General features: G+C 36.5%; 2 protein-coding genes across 4 annotated transcripts in view; one reads left to right on the forward strand and one right to left on the reverse strand.

Annotated features, from left to right (window-relative positions):
* The window catches only part of mboat4 (membrane bound O-acyltransferase domain containing 4), a 78,809-nt gene that overhangs the window by 4,939 nt on the left and 55,834 nt on the right, over positions 1–18,036 (forward strand). Inside the window, exons 2-3 of one of the 3 annotated variants that reach the window (XR_005634420.1) lie at positions 2,893–3,041; positions 3,895–4,392. The gene's annotated coding sequence lies outside the window, so the exon portion shown is untranslated. Of the gene's footprint in view, positions 1–2,891; positions 3,042–3,894; positions 4,393–18,036 lie in introns of those variants that run through there. The other 2 variants (XM_039759596.1, XM_039759598.1) reach the window with 2 other exon arrangements.
* Positions 1–18,036, reverse strand: part of oaz1b (ornithine decarboxylase antizyme 1b) — a 43,675-nt gene that overhangs the window by 1,289 nt on the left and 24,350 nt on the right. Inside the window, 2 exon segments of the mRNA XM_039759600.1 lie at positions 10,726–10,811; positions 15,419–15,591. Of these exon segments, the coding sequence (XP_039615534.1) occupies positions 10,726–10,811; positions 15,419–15,591 (259 nt within the window).

The raw sequence follows: 18,036 nt of genomic DNA on the forward strand, positions 1-18,036 counted from the left end.
ACATAAACATCCATCCATCCATTTTCCAACCAGCTGAATCCGAACACAGGGTCACGGGGGTCTGCTGGAGCCAATCCCAGCCAACACAGGGCACAAGGCAGGAACCAATCCCAGGCAGGGTGCCAACCCACCGCAGGACACACACAAACACACCCACACACCAAGCACACACTAGGGCAAATTTAGAATCACCAATCCACCTAACCTGCATGTCTTTGGACCGTGGGAGCAAACCGGAGTACCCGGAGGAAACCCACGCAGACACGGGGAGAACATGCAATCTCCACACAGGGAAGACCCGGGAAGCGAACCCAGGTCTCCTAACTGCAAGGCAGCAGCGCTACCCACTGCGCCACTGTGCCGCCCGCTACATAAACAGAAATACTTTATTTAAGAATACCAAATATGGTACTCAGGAAGGATAAAATTTAAATTTCATACCAGCAGAATTTTAACACTTGGCTGAAGAAATGAAAATAACTATTAATTTATTTATCACTATTTATCATGAGCCACATAAAAGCAGATTCATAGTGGTTTGTGTACGTAACCTTTTCACTTTTCTCTCTTTTTAGTATTTATAGAATTTAAAGATTCATTCACAATGAGTGAGGTACAAGTTAGACAAACATACAAAGTAACCTCTTATTCAAATTAGATCACATACCCCTCTAACCTAGTGAGCAAAGAATGAAGATTTAATATGAAGCAATCATTCAAACACACTGTGGCATTCAAAAGATTAGCAAATATTTAGCATGCTTATTTGTTTGAGGGCAGAATTAATGCCTGCCAGATTCTAAGCAGCCTTTAGACTGTTCCTTACAAAGCAAATTTTTGTTTTCATACTTTAAGTAAAATTTGAAATCTTTTGCCCACTGTATAATTGTGGGTGGGACACATGCATACTGTCTTGGGCACAAGCTTTTCTTCTCCAACTTCCATGAAGGCAGCTAGAATTAACAAATCAAAATTAGCAGAGATTTTTTTTTTATTAAAATTGTCACTTTTTTATGTTTACAAAAAAAGAAGTTAAAAATGTGGCACTTGAATGGCAACAAAGGAACTACCGTGAGAGTGACAATGGGTCGCTAAATACTAATGAGGCGCTACCAAGTTGCCTTCAGAGACAGGTAGTATTTCCCAAGAATATGAATGATGTTTACACAGTGGGTAATGGGGGCCTGTCTACCACTGGTGGTAGTCAAGAAGTGGACAGGAGGCGAGTAAAGCACCTTGAAACGACAAGAGTCTGAGAAGCAGGCTTTATGGAAATGCAATTGAGAGAGGAAGCACCAGACAAGTGAGGTCAACACACACACGAGGATACCATGAAAATGCCCAGTAGGAGTGCATAGGGCAAAATATCAAATATTTTTATACTTATTTACGTTCAGCAGATTTGGGACCAAGTGCACTATAGCCGTAGTAGTAATGTCACATGTACAGAGTACAGTGAAACTCTTATTCGCATGTCCAACCAACATGTAACATGTCACCACACGTGGGCACAAACATAAATAAGAATTTAATAAAATACATAATTTAATTTTAAACACAGCCCAGATTACCTGATGTACTCCTTACTCCTGTCTGTATGCTCCCATTACCTAAATATGTTCCTTTAGCATCGGTTACTAAATAAGAATGTGCAAAGAATGAAACGTTGCCTCTACCGTGGCCCTACAGGAATCGAGCCCAAGATCTCTGTTATAAATTTTGATGCTTGCCTATTTCAACAATAGCATTCAAAACTTCTTTCTTATGTATTTGATGACCTTACTGCTTATTATTAGCCATTCCTCCTAGATACAATAACAATTTCATGACTCAAGTAATAGTTTATCAGTTTATCTTTTTGTCAGTATACAGAAACATGTTTGCAATGTCATTATTTTTTGTAGAGCTCAGTGATGGGGTGATTTTGCATATTCATCTTCAATTTTGGGCATGTGCCCAATAACTATTGTATATTTTTTCTGTTGCCATTATGATCTGTAATTTTTCCTAGTATGAAATATTAAAAGATATTATAGGACTGCTCACATATACTTTTAAATTTTCCCAGATAGTTCCAGCATATACACCAGGAGATGTAGTGCCAGTCAAATGTTTGAACACACCTAGAAATGCTCATGTTTTTTGTAGAACGGATACCCTTTTTATTAAGATACCATTAAACTTATTTAAAAATAAAGCCAAGACATTACTAGTGTTGCTAATGGCTACTGCTGCTTGAAATTACTTCTTTTTAATTTAATATTCACATATAACTGCATTGGCCCATTTTCAGCAGCCATTCCTTCAGTGTCCTAATGGTCAAATCCTTTAGCTTATCTCTAATTAATCACTTTAAAAGCTAATTGGTTATCAGAGACGCCTTTGATTGCATTAGCAGCACTGAAACCTGGTATTCTGTTCAATTTGGTTAAAAGATACTGGCAGAAGTTCAGTTTCTAAATTTTGTGAAGTTCAATTCCAGGTTCAAAAATGGCCAAAATAAAACAGGTTTCTCAAGAAACATGTACATTTCTTTTGCAAAATGAAAGTTATTCCATGTAACAGATTGGTTTAAAACATATAGTTAAGACATTACCAATGTTAGTAATGGCTGTTACTGCTGATTTTTAATTTCTTATTCACATATGGCTGCAATGGCCCGTTTTCAGCAGGCATTCCTTCATGTCCTAATGGTAAAGTCCTTACTTTATCCTTAGTTAGTCATTTTAAATGCTAATTGGTTATTAGAGAAACATTCTAATTGCACATGTATTAGTGAAACCTGTTATTCTGTTAATTTGAGTTGCAAGGTACTGGCAATGCTAAAGGGCAGTTCTTCAATCAAATGTGGTCAAAATGAAACATGTCAGTCTGTTTGTTTTATTTTTGCAGAATGAAGGTTTATTCCATAGGACTGATTAGTAAGAAACTAAAGATTTCACAAAAAGGTGATAATTACGGTCTTGAGAGAAGAAGGCGAACTGGAGCTATCCTGGACAGAAGAAGAAGGGGTAGGCCCAGGTGCATAAATGCATAAGAGGGTAAGTACATCAGAGTGTTAAGTTCGAGAAACAAATGCCTTACAGGTGCCTTATAGGTCCTCAGTTGGATTCCTCACTCTTCTTCATCCTAGCAGCTATCCCACGTCAGCGCAGGCTCCTCCGTCTGGCATGCACATTTTCCACTTGGTATAGCTGAGAGCGTCCTTGGAGGCTACATCAGCATGCTTCATATCGCCCTTAGTTCAACCTATCTACCAGTGCTTCTGTTGGCCTTTTGGTCGGCAGTTGTGTGGGCTGAGACGGAGTGTTTTGCTCTAATGAGTCATTGGCGCAACAATAACATGATCTGGCTTCTTCATTAAAAGCACACCAAATATCAGAAAACACAACTCTGGGATGCGGATCATAATATGCTTCTCCAGTTACCTTTTATCCATTACAGGGGGTCCTCGGGTTACAACATTTCGAGTTTACAACACTCACTCCCATAAAAACTTAAAAAAAAAAAAAAATTGAGACATGAGAAGGAATAAAGGTAAGGATTTTTTTCACTCATTTTTTCTGTTACTACAGTACAGTGTACAATACAGTATATTTAATGTCCTTTTCCTTTTTCTGAGGCTTAGATTTTGTGTTTTTATGTCCTAGATTTATGATTTTGCAAATGTGTTAAGATAGGTAAGGTACTTAGGCTAGAGTGTGTTTCGACACCAAAATTCGGGTTATATCACTGTTGTAGGAGCGCAACTGTGTCGTAACCCGAGGACCCCCTGTATCTGTATTCTTTTGCCATTTTAACCTTGTCTTTTTATTTGCCAGTTTCAGATATAGCTTTTTCTTTTAAACTCTGCCTCTTAGGCCAACATCTCAGAGTCATCTTTTACTGTTTCAGATGGTTGTCTGGGTCCATTCAGCTACTGTGATGTTGGTGTGGTCAGTGTCTGCCCAGCTCTGTGTTTTTCAATGCTAGTGTAAGAGCTATTATGTGCTCTACAGCATCCCACGCTATCCTGAATGTATCTAAAAGTGGCATTTTCATAAGAAATCAAATAAAAATAATGTGGTTGAGGCATAGGTTGCATCCAGTGCCTATACCAGACATCCAGATGAGATGAAATTATTCTTTTTATCTTTTTTTTTCAGCTGAAAAACTTCACTGCTCAAATCTACCAAAACAAAACCATATATGCAAGTACTTTTTTTCTGGTGCCATTATTCCCTTCCAAGGCACATCTGTGACAGAGCAAGTCATTTACTTTAGTATTCTATGGTATTCTTCTGTATTTAACTATTCCAAGGCCAGTTACTACATTGTCTAGTACCAACTCTAAATTTTTTCTTGCTCTTGTTCATACAGTACATATACCCTTGGTTTATTGTTCTGTGTTCATACTTGTACAGAGAAAGCCTTGATATTTTCCTTTTTTTTTATTTGGAAAATTTTATACGAGAAAAAGCTTTCTAACCAATTAAAATTGCCTGGAGTTTTGAATTAATTGTCCATAGAAATACTGTCACACAATCTAGTTAAATAAATTAACAAACAACTGTATTTCTCCTTGTGCCCTTTGCTACGAGGACTGGTTCCAATTCCATGTTTTACTGAGAAAACTAAGGTTAAGAAAGCTGATGTGTTTTTTATACTTTTATTATATTTAACTAGCTGTGTAAGCCCATGCTGTAAAAAGCTTGGGGTCCTAAAAACTGTTGAAATCGTTAGAAAAAAAAAACTGATACGTAGAGATTTCAGGTAATTGAAAGGAACTACTCTAGGCATCTCTCTCCTAGATTTAATTTTGCCCATTTGCTTGTCTCGCTTGCGTAAGAGTTTCTCCCTTTTCTCGCCGGTTTTACTTTGGCAACAGTCGCTTTCTTCTTCCAACTCGTTAACTTGGGGCCGCCTTGCCAGCTCTCTGAGCTTCATGCTGTAGTAGCCTCACACTTCCAGGCCGGACAGACAGACACACATACTTCCACGCATAGACGTTTATTTATAACATACTGTAACTTCACCTGTACTATAATCTTTGAAGTCCCTTGATAATTGAATTACAAACCATTTTACTATTTTCTAGGAAATGAGGATTAATTGATTACTAAATAAATGAAGCAGTAAATACCAGGTGTACAAACATATATTGTTGGGCCCTGCACAATTTCGTTTTGGTCCAACCGGTTTTGGTTTACATTCTAAGGCAGGCAGATAACAAACAAAGGCTAATTAAAAAAGGAACACTTGTTTGGATACATGACCTAGCATGGGTTGTTTGTTCTGCAAATAATGTGTTTGTTCATCTACTTTATTTTTAGGTAAGCTTAAAAATGACTTGCCAGTAGCCTACACTTGGCTTATTCTGAACACCCAAGAAGTCCTACTTTTTGAATTTGATTTAAAACTGCTTTATTTATTACTGAAAACAATATTGCAAGAGGATAACATGGGAGAGATAAATAAAGAAATCCTATATGAACGTGTGCAAAGCATTCAATCACTTTTATTTGAAAGGTCAGGTCTCTTTCTGTTTAACTCCATTACATTTCCAAAACCAAACAAGCTGTGAACCTGTGATTTAAAGACTACTTTGTATTCTTGAATGAACAGTAAAAAGTTTCTGTATGAGTATAAATGTTTGAGGAAGACAATGTTGAAAAATCCTAAATTGTCTTTTCTAAATCCTTTTTCCTTGTCATAGTCAAAATCAAAACTGTGTGAAAACATGCAAGTTATACAGCTGAAGGTGCATCACTAAATTAAATAAAATCAAATGTATCAACTATGATATACTGTACACATATAACAAAAGGGGAACCAGATCCTCCTGAAGCCAATTCACGATGACTGGGGTGCTTCATTGGGTGGGCTATAATGATTTACATGTCCCAAATCAATTTCTTTTCCATAATTTTGAATTCACTACTAGGATGACACATCTTCCAGCCACATTAATATTAGTCACACATACAACATCCTACATCAAACAAGCAGCCCTACTGTGGCACTCACATCAGATCTTCATCATCAGTTGGAGGTGCTGGGCTGGTCTCGGTCTCTATGCACAACGTTTTCTTCAACTAAAGCTATCTTTACAGAATGCATGCATGTACGGCTAAAGCACACAATCCAGTTACAGGAAGTGCACTGATATAAGACTACCACTGGTTGTACACAGTTAGCGTCATGATCACAATACTTGTATACCTTGTCTGTTTTGAAATGCACATGGTTGGTTATTAAACATAGTCTACTAGAATACTACCCAACCTGTGGGGAATGCAACCTGCTGAGTGAGGTGTCTACACAATTTACTGCACAAGGGGCAAATTACTACTTTTAATAGGTCAGGACTAACTACATTGATTCTGATAGAAGGTATTTTCCCAGTAAAAATGGGATATTTGGTGACTCGGTGTAACCTGCTAAGACAAATACTACATGGTGATAAAAATCATTTTGTCCACAGAGTTACTTTACTCAGTAAAAACATATCCTAATTAGTTAAAAGGTTGCAACTTATAAATAAAAAAAATGTAGCTGTAAAGTTGGAAATTGAAGTAAATCTAGCACGTTCTTCTGCTAAATTGCCAACAGCCTATTCTAAAAGCTCTTAGTGTATAATCTAGTGTCAATATAATGTAATGATATATTATTTACAAATTAAAATCCATTCTACAAGGAGAAGCGACGTGCAATGACAGCCATAACAAAGCCTGACTATTGTATTTTTGATACATGTCTGTAAAGGTGTATACTGTATATACTGCATTACATTTTTTCTTTTTTCATAAATATGTAGTATGCATTCTTTGTTGGCGTTTCTGTTTTTTTTTTTTGTAAGTCTTCCAAGGAAAGCTGAATTACTGAGCTTTTGTTTGATAATACTGGTAGTGACTACTGTAAGTAGGGTGTGTTTCGACAGCGGTTTTTCCTGATTTAGGTTAGACATTTACACAAATACTGCATAGCCATGCAAAAAGGGCACTTCAGTTTCAGAAGAGACTGACACAATCTTAAACATTTGAAACGTGCCATTGTTTGACAAGTTATTCAAAATAAAATTGTACAGTTGTGGAGAAATTAGGTTTACCCATAGCCAGGGCATGATTTTTTGGGGCATTTTTTGCCCTCACAGACTTTATGGCATTTTGCCAAAATCTAGAGAATAAACATTTTATCAGAATAGTGAATAGCAATTTATTTAGTCTAACAATGGCACAAATAATTACAAATTAAGCAGTGCATAAATTCAATTTCTTTTCTCTTATTATTATGTTAAAATATAAGCAATATACTGATCCTATCAAAAATGTGTTTCACATAAGTTTGGATGAAATAAGTGTTTCAATATGGAAGTTTTTATGTATATCACAAAGGAGAAACTTTATTATATCAGCAGTAAAGTGGACATCTTAGGAACATTCCATAAAGACCAGTTCACCCATCATCTTTATCACTGCCAGCCATGCTAATGTAACATTTTAGCTAACATTAGCCATCCTGTCAGCTAGCTTAATTAACCCATTCATAAGCCATTAAAGCAACTAGCCATCACTCACTATATGCAGACATGTAATTTCTCAACTGGTGCCCTAGAGTGTCGCCTTTTTATATACACACACACACACACACACACACACAAATATTATATATAGGTAAAATTCCGTTACAACAAACTCCCAGGGACCTAAAAAATATTTTGATGTAACGAAAATTTTGTTGTAATGAGATTCTACATTTGTTACTATAGTGCTTTCATTTCAATAGCTTCTTTCGTATTCATTTTAATCTCCTCCTGCCTACGAGTTATGCCGACGAGAATTTTTCTCAGCGTTTCCTTGCCATAATACACATTTAGAGTGCGAATGATGCCCAAATTCAATGCGGAAGCATGTTGTGGGCAGTACAGTTATCAATCAGGAGCCAAATCATCCTTTTCTTCTTCATATTGTGAGGTTTCTTGGAACTCATTTTCTTGAATGAGTGGCGTATTAATAGGAATGTTTCTTGAACGAGCATCACTGAACCACATAAAAACTGCTTTTTCGACGTCTTCAAATGCAGCAGTTCGCATACGTTTGCAACCTGAGCCTTTTCTTCTTTTTTTGCTCGGTCTTTCAAGAAAGCTGACGGCGTCGATGGCGAAATTCCGACTTCACTGGCAACGTCTTTTTTCTTTTTGCCGCAATCGAGAGCTGCAAAAATGTAGTTTTTTTTTTCTAATACGAACTGTTATTGTTTTCTCTTGTCTGCCGTTTCTATAGGAGGGTGACAATGAGTTAAATTCCAGTGGATGTTTTTCAAAAGTTGATGAGCAAGAAGCAAAAGGTATCACTGAAAAGCGCAGGAAACAAAAAAGGAAAAAAAAAAAAAACCAGTACAAGGAAAGTTTAAAGAAAGAAAAAAAATTACAATATTTCTATTTGGGGATCATTGTGCACAACTGACTGCTCTATGGATGATTCATTCAGGCATTTCAAGGTTTTTTGGGCAGTTCGTTTGCAGTACATTCAATGTATTTTATCAGCACTCAATTCTATTTAAACCTAGTCTATAACTTTCATTTTTTAGTGGATGATGTTTTGAACCTTTTAATAGTTATGGGCTGTTGTGTTGGTGGTGGTGTATTGTTCTTGGTGTTTGCAGCAGGTTTTACAGTAGGACATGCCCAGTTTAGAATTACTGATCAATCTAACTCGCATTTATTTTTTGAATTTGGAGAATATCTATGCTGACATAGGAGGATTCTGCTAACTCCATATAGACAATGCATAGGTTGGGATTTTAAACCTGCCTCTTTAAGGTGGGGCAAACTATAAAAGGGTTTATGTAATCTGGAAAAACAAGAATGATTAATCTAAGTGTTTCGGGATGTTGCTATGCAAGTACTTTAAACAATGGTAAATGACAGAAACATATAGAAAAAAAACACTCAAACTATAGTTATAACCATGTCAAGTATGTTTCAACATGTCATACTGAAATATATGAAATTACATTTTGACAATTTATAAATATTTGTAAAAATATTAACCAAGGTTCTGCATTTAAAGGTATGAACATTTATTTATAGATATATAATTCATAAATGGCATGTGTAGCATAAGCTAATGTAGTGTACATTATATTATGCCCTCTCTGGTTTTGATTAATGCACCAATCTATCAAATCAGGTAGCATTTCGCCCAAGGTCTTGTTAAATATTGACATCAGATGATATGACTTGTATGGCACAGATGTACATTAAATAATGCAAGCTGACTTTATTGTTAACAGTTTAGTTTAATTTGTCCGCTTCCAAAGAAAAAGTGTTGATCAGGCACTCGGTTAATATCGGCAAACTGTTTTTTGGATTAATTACCGTTTTCATTTAAGTACTAGGGGGTTCCACCCCCTGCTCGCTCGCCCACCCCTGGGTTTGGTTTACCGGATAAACATTTTAAAGAGATTATTTCCATGGGAATTGTTACATATGCATTATTTTTACTTTAAAACTTTTGTAAAAACAATATTTGTCCTTTATTTACTGCCCCAGTCGTGGTTAAATCTTTTTCTCGCAGGATGTATAACGCTGCTCATGTTGTAAAAGGGGGTTGGGGAGCTGAATGCACACTAAGGAGATGCACTCAGATCATCTGCTGGCGAGCTGCGTGTTCTACTTATCACTTGTTTTAAGAGCTGGGAGCACATGAAGTGTGTCTGCCAAAAGCAATCCAACAACTGCTAGGTTAGATATCCGTGAACTTGTTTTAAATTGTTTGCAAGTAGGGCATGACATGCAAAAGTAACCGTCTCACGGGTTTTGCTTCCTAAGGTTGTAATGTCTAGTCTCGTGTGTCATCAAAGTGTCACTCCAAGATGATCAGGTCTCGTCTGCTTCGCTCCACCCCCCCGGAGGTGCGCTATGCTCCTGCCACTCGCGTCCCTCCTGCTCCCGTTGTGAAGGGGGGAGCTGAACACACACTAAGGAGATGCGGATGGATCAGCTGCTGGCTTTGTTTTCCTGCTGTTGAGGTGTGCGTTGTGGTTGTTGTGCTGCGTGTCGATCATTTAGAAGCCTGTCCAGCAGCTGTCCTGTCTCACTGCCTTGTCTCGCGGGATGTTAAAGTGTCTTTCGCGGGACGTCAAAGTGTCTCTCGAGAAGATCACGTCTCATCTCCCTGGACTCCCTGCCAAGATTTTTTTTTAAATAATAGAGAGAAATGTTTCTGGTGCTGCACATTTATTTACCTTAAAAAGCAAGACCTACATTCAGTAGTCATTTTAGATTGCAGGAGCACTTGTCATTTCTGCAATCTAACAAGCTTTCAGAATTAAGTAAATGAAAAAAAAAAATTGATAGTCTAAAAAAACTGAAAAAGAAAATACTAATCTATATTATACTAGTACTTTACTAGAAAATGAATAGTGTTTCCTGGAAAATACCAAGTCACTCTGATATATACTGTATATTGTAATTCAGAAACTGATAAAACTTAAGACATGAAAAAATGTGAGACACATTTGCAACCATACACTGTTTTCATGCATATAGTTTGTAATGTAATGGTGGCAAAGAGATCCAAACAAGTGGCTGCTTTTGGTGATGGTGGATGCTGTCACAAAAGTTGCACAAACATTGCATGAAAAACCTTAAGTTAATTAAGACAGAGCTTGCAGTAGAGACCTGCACTCTGATCAAACAAGTAACCAATGACAATTACATAAGCTCCCTCTTTCATTCCTTACCTCTGTCATCACGGTTCTTATAGAAACAAACAAAAACATTGAGGACTTTCAGTTGTTCTTCAGCACACTCCAGGAGAGCAGTGAAACTATAGATTAAAATAAGAGGAGAAAAAACATAAAAATGCATTCTACAGATTATTTTTTTCTAACTTGCGTAAAAGTGTGACCATTAAACTTGTAAACATGGTCATTCAAAATTAGGAAAAATAACTCTTAATTTCAACTTGGAAAGCACTGAACCTCATTAGCAAAATAATTTTTCCTCTTAAACTAAGGACACAACAATATGAGAAGAAATCCTAATCAGATAGAAGGGTATAAAAAATATCACAATTAAAAATGTCTATTTAGTCTACAGCATTCTTGTGAAAAAGGACTAGCAATTCTTCAATTAAATTATACTGAAAACAGTCTCCAGAGGAAATACATTGAAGTAATAAGGCAGTCACATACTGCCATCTGCTGGACATTCTAATAAACAAATCATTCTTGATCTATTGTTTCAAATAAATGTCTCATCCATGTTTAGTTCCCAAGTCTTCATTGGCCTATAGCTCCCCATTATCATGTAGTAGAAGAAGCAAGTGCATGGATGGAAATAAAATATCCATCAATGCTTTTCCAAATCTATGTTTCTGTAACTCTGCCCAGGAAAGGGTCAGAATGCTTAATACACGGTAAGTTGAAGGTGGTTTATGGAGTAACTGTAAGCAAGACCAGCTAGTTGATGAGTAACTGCCAGTACCAGATGCTAAACTATGTCACTACTATTTACTGATTATAACTGATAATGATGATGGAAGTAAATGCTTTTCTAATTCATAAATACATAAAACTACCACACATTGCTGTAGCTTTGTGTCTTCTGCTAATCTGTTTTTTGTTTTTTTTTAATTCTTGGTACAAAAAGGAAAAACTTTGTATTTATTATTAAACATATGAGAAGTTCTACCCCATGCAACACTTAACTGGATTAAGTGGATTTAACAATGAAAATAGTAACCTGACATTTAGTTACTCTGTCAAACTACTAGGAGTTACCAGCTAATCTTGGTACGTGCAATTTGATTTCCTTTTTATTATTCAGCAGAATAATACAAATGTTTTATATCTAGTAATGTTCTATGATCCAACATTTGAGTTTCAGCTTAAACATAGCTATGAACACTTAGTTAAAAAAAAAAAAGTTTAATTATTTTTGTTTTAAATAAAATTAATTCAAAAGTCATCAGTAAAATTTGAATAAAAAAGAAAGTTTTCTCTAAATGTTAATACAAATAGAAACAATAACACTATAACACAGAAATGGAATTAAAAGGTTGGAAAACTAGACTCTAAATAAGTTGATGCAGAAATCATATTATATCAGCATGCTGCTATGAACAGATATTCTCATTTCTTCAGTTTCTTTTTGTAAAGAATGCCCCAGACAAGACTGGAAATACCCATACTGCATGTTCTGTGAAAACTAACTTCTTCCTTCCGTTTTCTCTAAACATCTAAGATGAAAATAAGTGTGAATAAATAAATTAGGTAGCTTACACTGTCAAAATAAACATAAAAACAAATTAAGCAAAATGCTGGCAACAGCCCCTGTGCCATTATCACTGGGTGCAAATGAAGAATCATTGCTGATTAAAGATAAATTGCTGGATTTTATTAAGATGCATTTTTCTTGTACAACTGCATGGTGGTATACTGTACGTCAGCATTTACAGCTTAAAGCTACAATTACAAGGCTTCAAACCTTGGTCCTGCCACTCTCTAAGTGAAATTTACACACCCCTCCATATTCATATCCACACGCCTACCCCAAACCAACCCTGCAGTATTCTGGGTTCCAGTCACATCGCAAATACTAACATATTAGGTAAATCAGGACCTTGAAATTCACCTGGAATAATGTGCCCTATCATCTACTGGAGTTCTGTTCCTAGCTGGTTTCTATTTTGTATACAATATTCCCACATAAGGCTTTGGTTCCCTATATATGGAAATAAGAGGGCAAAGAACAAGCTAAAATGCAATTGTTCAATTGCTAGTAAAATTTACAAAGATTGGCATAATCTCAACTGTGCTAAAAGAGTCAGTGCCTATCCTAGTAGAAAAGGGGCACAGACAGGAACCAGCCTTGGATGAGAAACCAACATATTGTAGGTAATACTCGTATATGCTCAAATACACCAACAACAGTTCCCTATTAACATCAATGGATTTTCTGATACTTTCAAAGGAAACTATAATATAGGTAGGCCACCTTCATTAACACAGGAATAACAAACACCTGAGCTAGTAGCTGAACCAACACTGTGAGATGGCAATCCTACACACTGTCTCACTTGCCTAAGTAATTCAAGTAAGTGAATGATTAAGTATCATACTCATACATTTAACTCGTTATATTCTATAGTGCAGTTCAGTATGTAATTGGGAATATGTATTTGAAGTGCAAATAATGTACACTGTATTGGCATTCAGATTCCATATGTGATATTTTTAATGAAGAAAATTAAGTAAAACAGCATCCTGGTCGTTGTTTTCCTGTTCATTCAGCAAAATTAAATAAGCATCAATGATATTGGTGCCCTGGCTCCCTGGGTTGCCAGTCAGCATTTGAAATTGACCATGCTGTCAGCATTTAGTTAAGGACTTGTCAATATTAGGTAATTACGGTTGTTGATTGTGCAGGTCTACTGTCCTACTTCTTTAGAGCTGCCATTAAGGAAGGTACATTGTGTATATGCCATATTGTAAGTAACATAACCTGGCACTTTATAGTTTCTTGTTCAGAAGTATGGCTATGATTGGTTAACATTTATTTGTTTATTAACCTACCAAGGCAAAGGCAGGGCAAAAGGATAGAGTGAAGAGTTCACCAGTGATGTTAAAGCTGGATAGCAACTTCGTCCATCAAACTGTCAGAAAATGCTAGGAAAGTGGAGTCGGGAGGAAGAAGCTCATACATCAAGCCATCATTACTCCTGGGTCATAATGAAGGAACAATTGTGCTCTTGCACAGTTTTGCAGTACTAAATGCAACAGTCTAAAGCAATGGTAGAATTTGATTAGGTAAGAAATGTGCTTGTAATACAATACAAATATTTCCTCCTCTCATGAAACAGAACAGACCATTCAAAGATAGTAACGTTAGTATCAACTTAGATGGTTATGCAAAGAAACTACTGCATCATGCCACAGCCTGTCTAGCAAACTTGGTTCGTAGAGCTCCTTTGTCACCAGTCCTTCCTTTTAAAGAACCAGAGTTTAAAATGCGTACCATTCCATTCAATGTGTTAATAGGTGGGATATTAAAGGATCTAAACTGTAAAATGTTTATAGCTTCTTGCACAAGATTAATCACATTCCTGTAATATTCACTGCTACTTGTGCAACTGGGCATTAAGCCAGAGTTGACAGCGACAAAAGTGAATATGTAAGTCATTCAGCCTAGATTACAGCAGATAATGACCAGGTTATAGTTTAAAAACAGTATTTTGATACAGCTGAATTTTAGCAAGATCCAGCTATACTGTAAATGGGGGACATTGTACAATCCAAACTGGGAATGTGTTCATATTTCCACATGAATCACTTCTTTAATCAGGGGGATGTTACTGTTTGTTTCTATTTAACTTACTCTTTCATGTCTATGTGTATTTATTTGTGATCTTTTAATGTAATATTTGACAATATAACACAAATTTTTAATGCCAACAAACTTGCTTTTGAATTTGAGAGAGAGGCAAGAGTAGCAATAGACAGGTTAAAAAAAAATAGTATGAAATAATGTAGTCATTTTTTTTTATACTTGTCGCAGAATGAAGTGATATCTAAACAAGGTGAACTGACAAAATATTTACTATTGTGAATTACTTATCTTACTAGGTCTCTTATTATCCATCCATTCATTATCCAACCCGCTATATCCCAACTACAGGGTCACAGGGGTCTGCTGGAGCCAATCCCAGCCAACACAGGGCACAAGGCAGGGCGCCAACCCACCTCAGAGGTGTCTTATTATTTGTTCTTAAATCATCTTAAATCATTAAACTGTTCTTCATTGCTGTGGAGTTTACATAAAAGGCTTTGTAGCAACAGATTTCTCACATAAAGCTACTACTGAACTGAGAGGTGGAGATAGAGAGACTGAGCTCCAAGATCCATAGTCCCTTTTTTATTTGGGAACAGTTCACAATAAAACAAGTAGCATTTACCTGAGGTCACAGCATAACAAAAAGTTCTGAAATGTAGCAAAAGCCACTTTCCTCCATATATTTTGTCTTTAGGTAAGAGGCCCACAGCAGGATTTTGTTTATGTATTTTATACCTCTGTCATATTATGTCACTGTCTGCGACAGTGCTTAATACAGTCATGTACAAACTTTTTAAACAATGTGTGTTACCAGAGAAACACTGAATTAATATATACTTAACACCCCTTATTTACATGTGCCAGATGCCTGGCTAGAAAGATAAGGCATTCCGGACACAAACCTGTACTGCTCACCATGCAGTATGGTTACTTAGTCCCCAAGATAGTTTGCTAAAGCACTAGCACAGATAAGCAAGCTGCTTAGATTTAAAATCAAAAAGGTGTCAGCATGCCCTGGCCTCCTTTATAATATAGCAGAGCCTAATCAACCTGGGCTAAATAGCTTGTCGTCAGCTTGTTTTTCTAGGACAGACTGATCACCTTTCTTTGCTGCCTTCAGGTAACATGGCCCGGGGGATTTCAACGTAGAGGTTGTTATTTTTCAATGCAGCATCCCACTGGATCACCCTCGAGTCTGTGAGCTTGCTCTGGAAATGAAGTACCGTTGGCTTTCCGCTTCCAGCAGATTCCTCAGTAATTGTTAGTTTGTTATCCTTAAACAAAAATATTAATTTACAGAATGAATAATGTTAGTTTTATTTCACCCAAGTAAATCAAGAACATCAAAATAATTATGGAAAATAAACTCAATGCTGATAACTGAAAAACATCAAGATAAATCCCATTAGAATGAACAGAAAATATTAGTAGTGAAAACAATGATGAGGCAAACTACACATTAATTTCTATAGCCGATTTATTTTTCATCCACTTGTTAGACATGTGAGTGTGGGAAGTGTTTTACGGCTTTGGAAAAAAGAAAAATATGAGAAGGGAACAGAGTGTGACACCATTACTAACATCACTTCTAATGTGATCCAACCTCTAACATCACTTCCACCGCATAACCATAAGAGCCTCCTCTCCTGGTCCAGCCACTGTTTAATGGCACACAGAAGTCAGCTTCAGTCTAGGACGGAGCTCCACCAGTCGAAGCCTTGTCAAATATGGCTGCAAGTCATGCCACTTGCTACATTGCACATTTGTGCTTTTACATTTGTCTTCTAGACCCCAATATTAAAATGGTGCATCCTTTGAGACCTCCAATCCTCATTTTGACTTTAGTTCACACAGTTTAAACTTGTGTGGTAATTAAATGTCCTCTAAAGTGAGTTCTCTCTGTATTTTCAAACCTTGCTGACAGCTCACTCTGCCAAAAAAAGCATGTTTTCACCTAAAACTCTCTTCTTCAAACTCCCCACTCAATTCTAAAATTGACTCAACCTTTACTGAAGGTCAATTTGTTTCTTTGCCTATACCCGTGTTCCTTCTTTTTTTTTTCCCCCTCAGGGTCATAATGTCGTAACTTTCTCATATTTTTTTGTATCCATTTCAAACATAAGCTGTACAAAGGTTAGATCTTCTCCCCAACAGATCCAAGATACTGGGTTTAAATTCCAGCCCATATAGTGTTCATACTTTCTTCCCGTGTCTCTGTAGGATTTTTCTCTGAATATTCAGCTTTATTCCTCCCACATAAACCACAATTGTGTGTTTAGGTTTAATTTGTGATTCTAAATCTTCCCACATCAGTGGATTTGTGCTTGTACCAGATGACACTCCTTCCAAAGTTTGTTTTTGTCTTGGTCCCAGTGCTCCAGGGCTAAACCCTTTATCCACTACGATGAGCAAAGGGAGATTAGAAAATGAATTGGTAAAATATTTCAGACATGTTACAAACAATGTTCACATGTAGGCAAAGATAATCCCTTCATCAAAAGCATTTACACAAAAGCAATTTTTAAAAAAATCAATAATATAATTAAACACAATATACAGGCAGGAATATCAGTTAGTGGCCTGAAGGCTAGATCTGGCCTGCATGCAGGTTTGTCCCCAAGCAATCCTTTAGCACCCTTTTTTCAGTTATATTCAAATTATGTCAAATCTATAAACATCATGTATCAACAAAATCAGGTATGTACACAAGTTTGAAAGAAGCAGGTGTTGAAAAATTGTTAACAAGGTATGCAAGTTGCAGGAGAGAATTCATAATAAAAGTTTGCTGCTTCTATTATAAAGTCATAAGACTTGAACTTTGTACTCTTTTATTTTAAAACTCCTGCATGTTTAACTTAATAAATTTAAAATCCTGCTGCGCTTTCAAGGCAAAAAAGGCTTTTGTTATTGATACATTTATTCATAAACAGTTTTAGTTCAGAAATAAAAATACATGGTGTATTCTTTGAGAGCACAATGATAGGACCAGTGAGCTGTGAATTGTAATTGTTTTAACTTGCGTCACAAATCTGAACGAGGCAGTTACAAATAGTTGCAAAATGAGTCACTTTTTAATGCAGCACTATACACAGTCCCAATAAAGGAATGGAGGCTTCGCATTCATCCTCTAAAATGTAATAAACATGGGTACACTTTTCCATCCGACTATACATTTATTTTCTAACCATCTTATCTGTATTAGTGGGTATTCTACAAAGGTAACAAAATGAGTTACTCCACATGTTCCATTTATTTAGTAAGTATTTAAAAATTGGCCAGGATTTGTAGAACTCTGCTCATAATGATTTAACGAACAATGCAGATCAATCTGAGGATGTCCGATAGGTTGAAATAAGCACATAGCCTCTGTGATGCATAGTTAGCCTGGGCTGTTAAAGCAGTACGCTTCATTAACTTGGATCATGTTAGTTTTTTGACACAGGAAGTGATATTCTTTAATATATAGGGTGGTCCAGATCTAATTATGCAATTTTCATTACGCTATAACTTGTTAAGTTTGTTACATATGTGAACGGAACCCGGGCACAGACAGGCAGACATGTTGTTTTTCACCCACCACACGTTTATTTACAAATATATTTACAAGTTATTAAGTGCTCACACAACCCCCAAAGTCCTGGCCACACACAATGCTTTTCTTCGGGCCGCCTCCACACTCACTTCTCCTGCTTCGTCCTCTCCTCACCCGACTCCAGCCT

This window comes from Polypterus senegalus, chromosome 7 (genome assembly GCF_016835505.1).
Source record: "Polypterus senegalus isolate Bchr_013 chromosome 7, ASM1683550v1, whole genome shotgun sequence".
NCBI lineage: Eukaryota > Metazoa > Chordata > Cladistia > Polypteriformes > Polypteridae > Polypterus > Polypterus senegalus.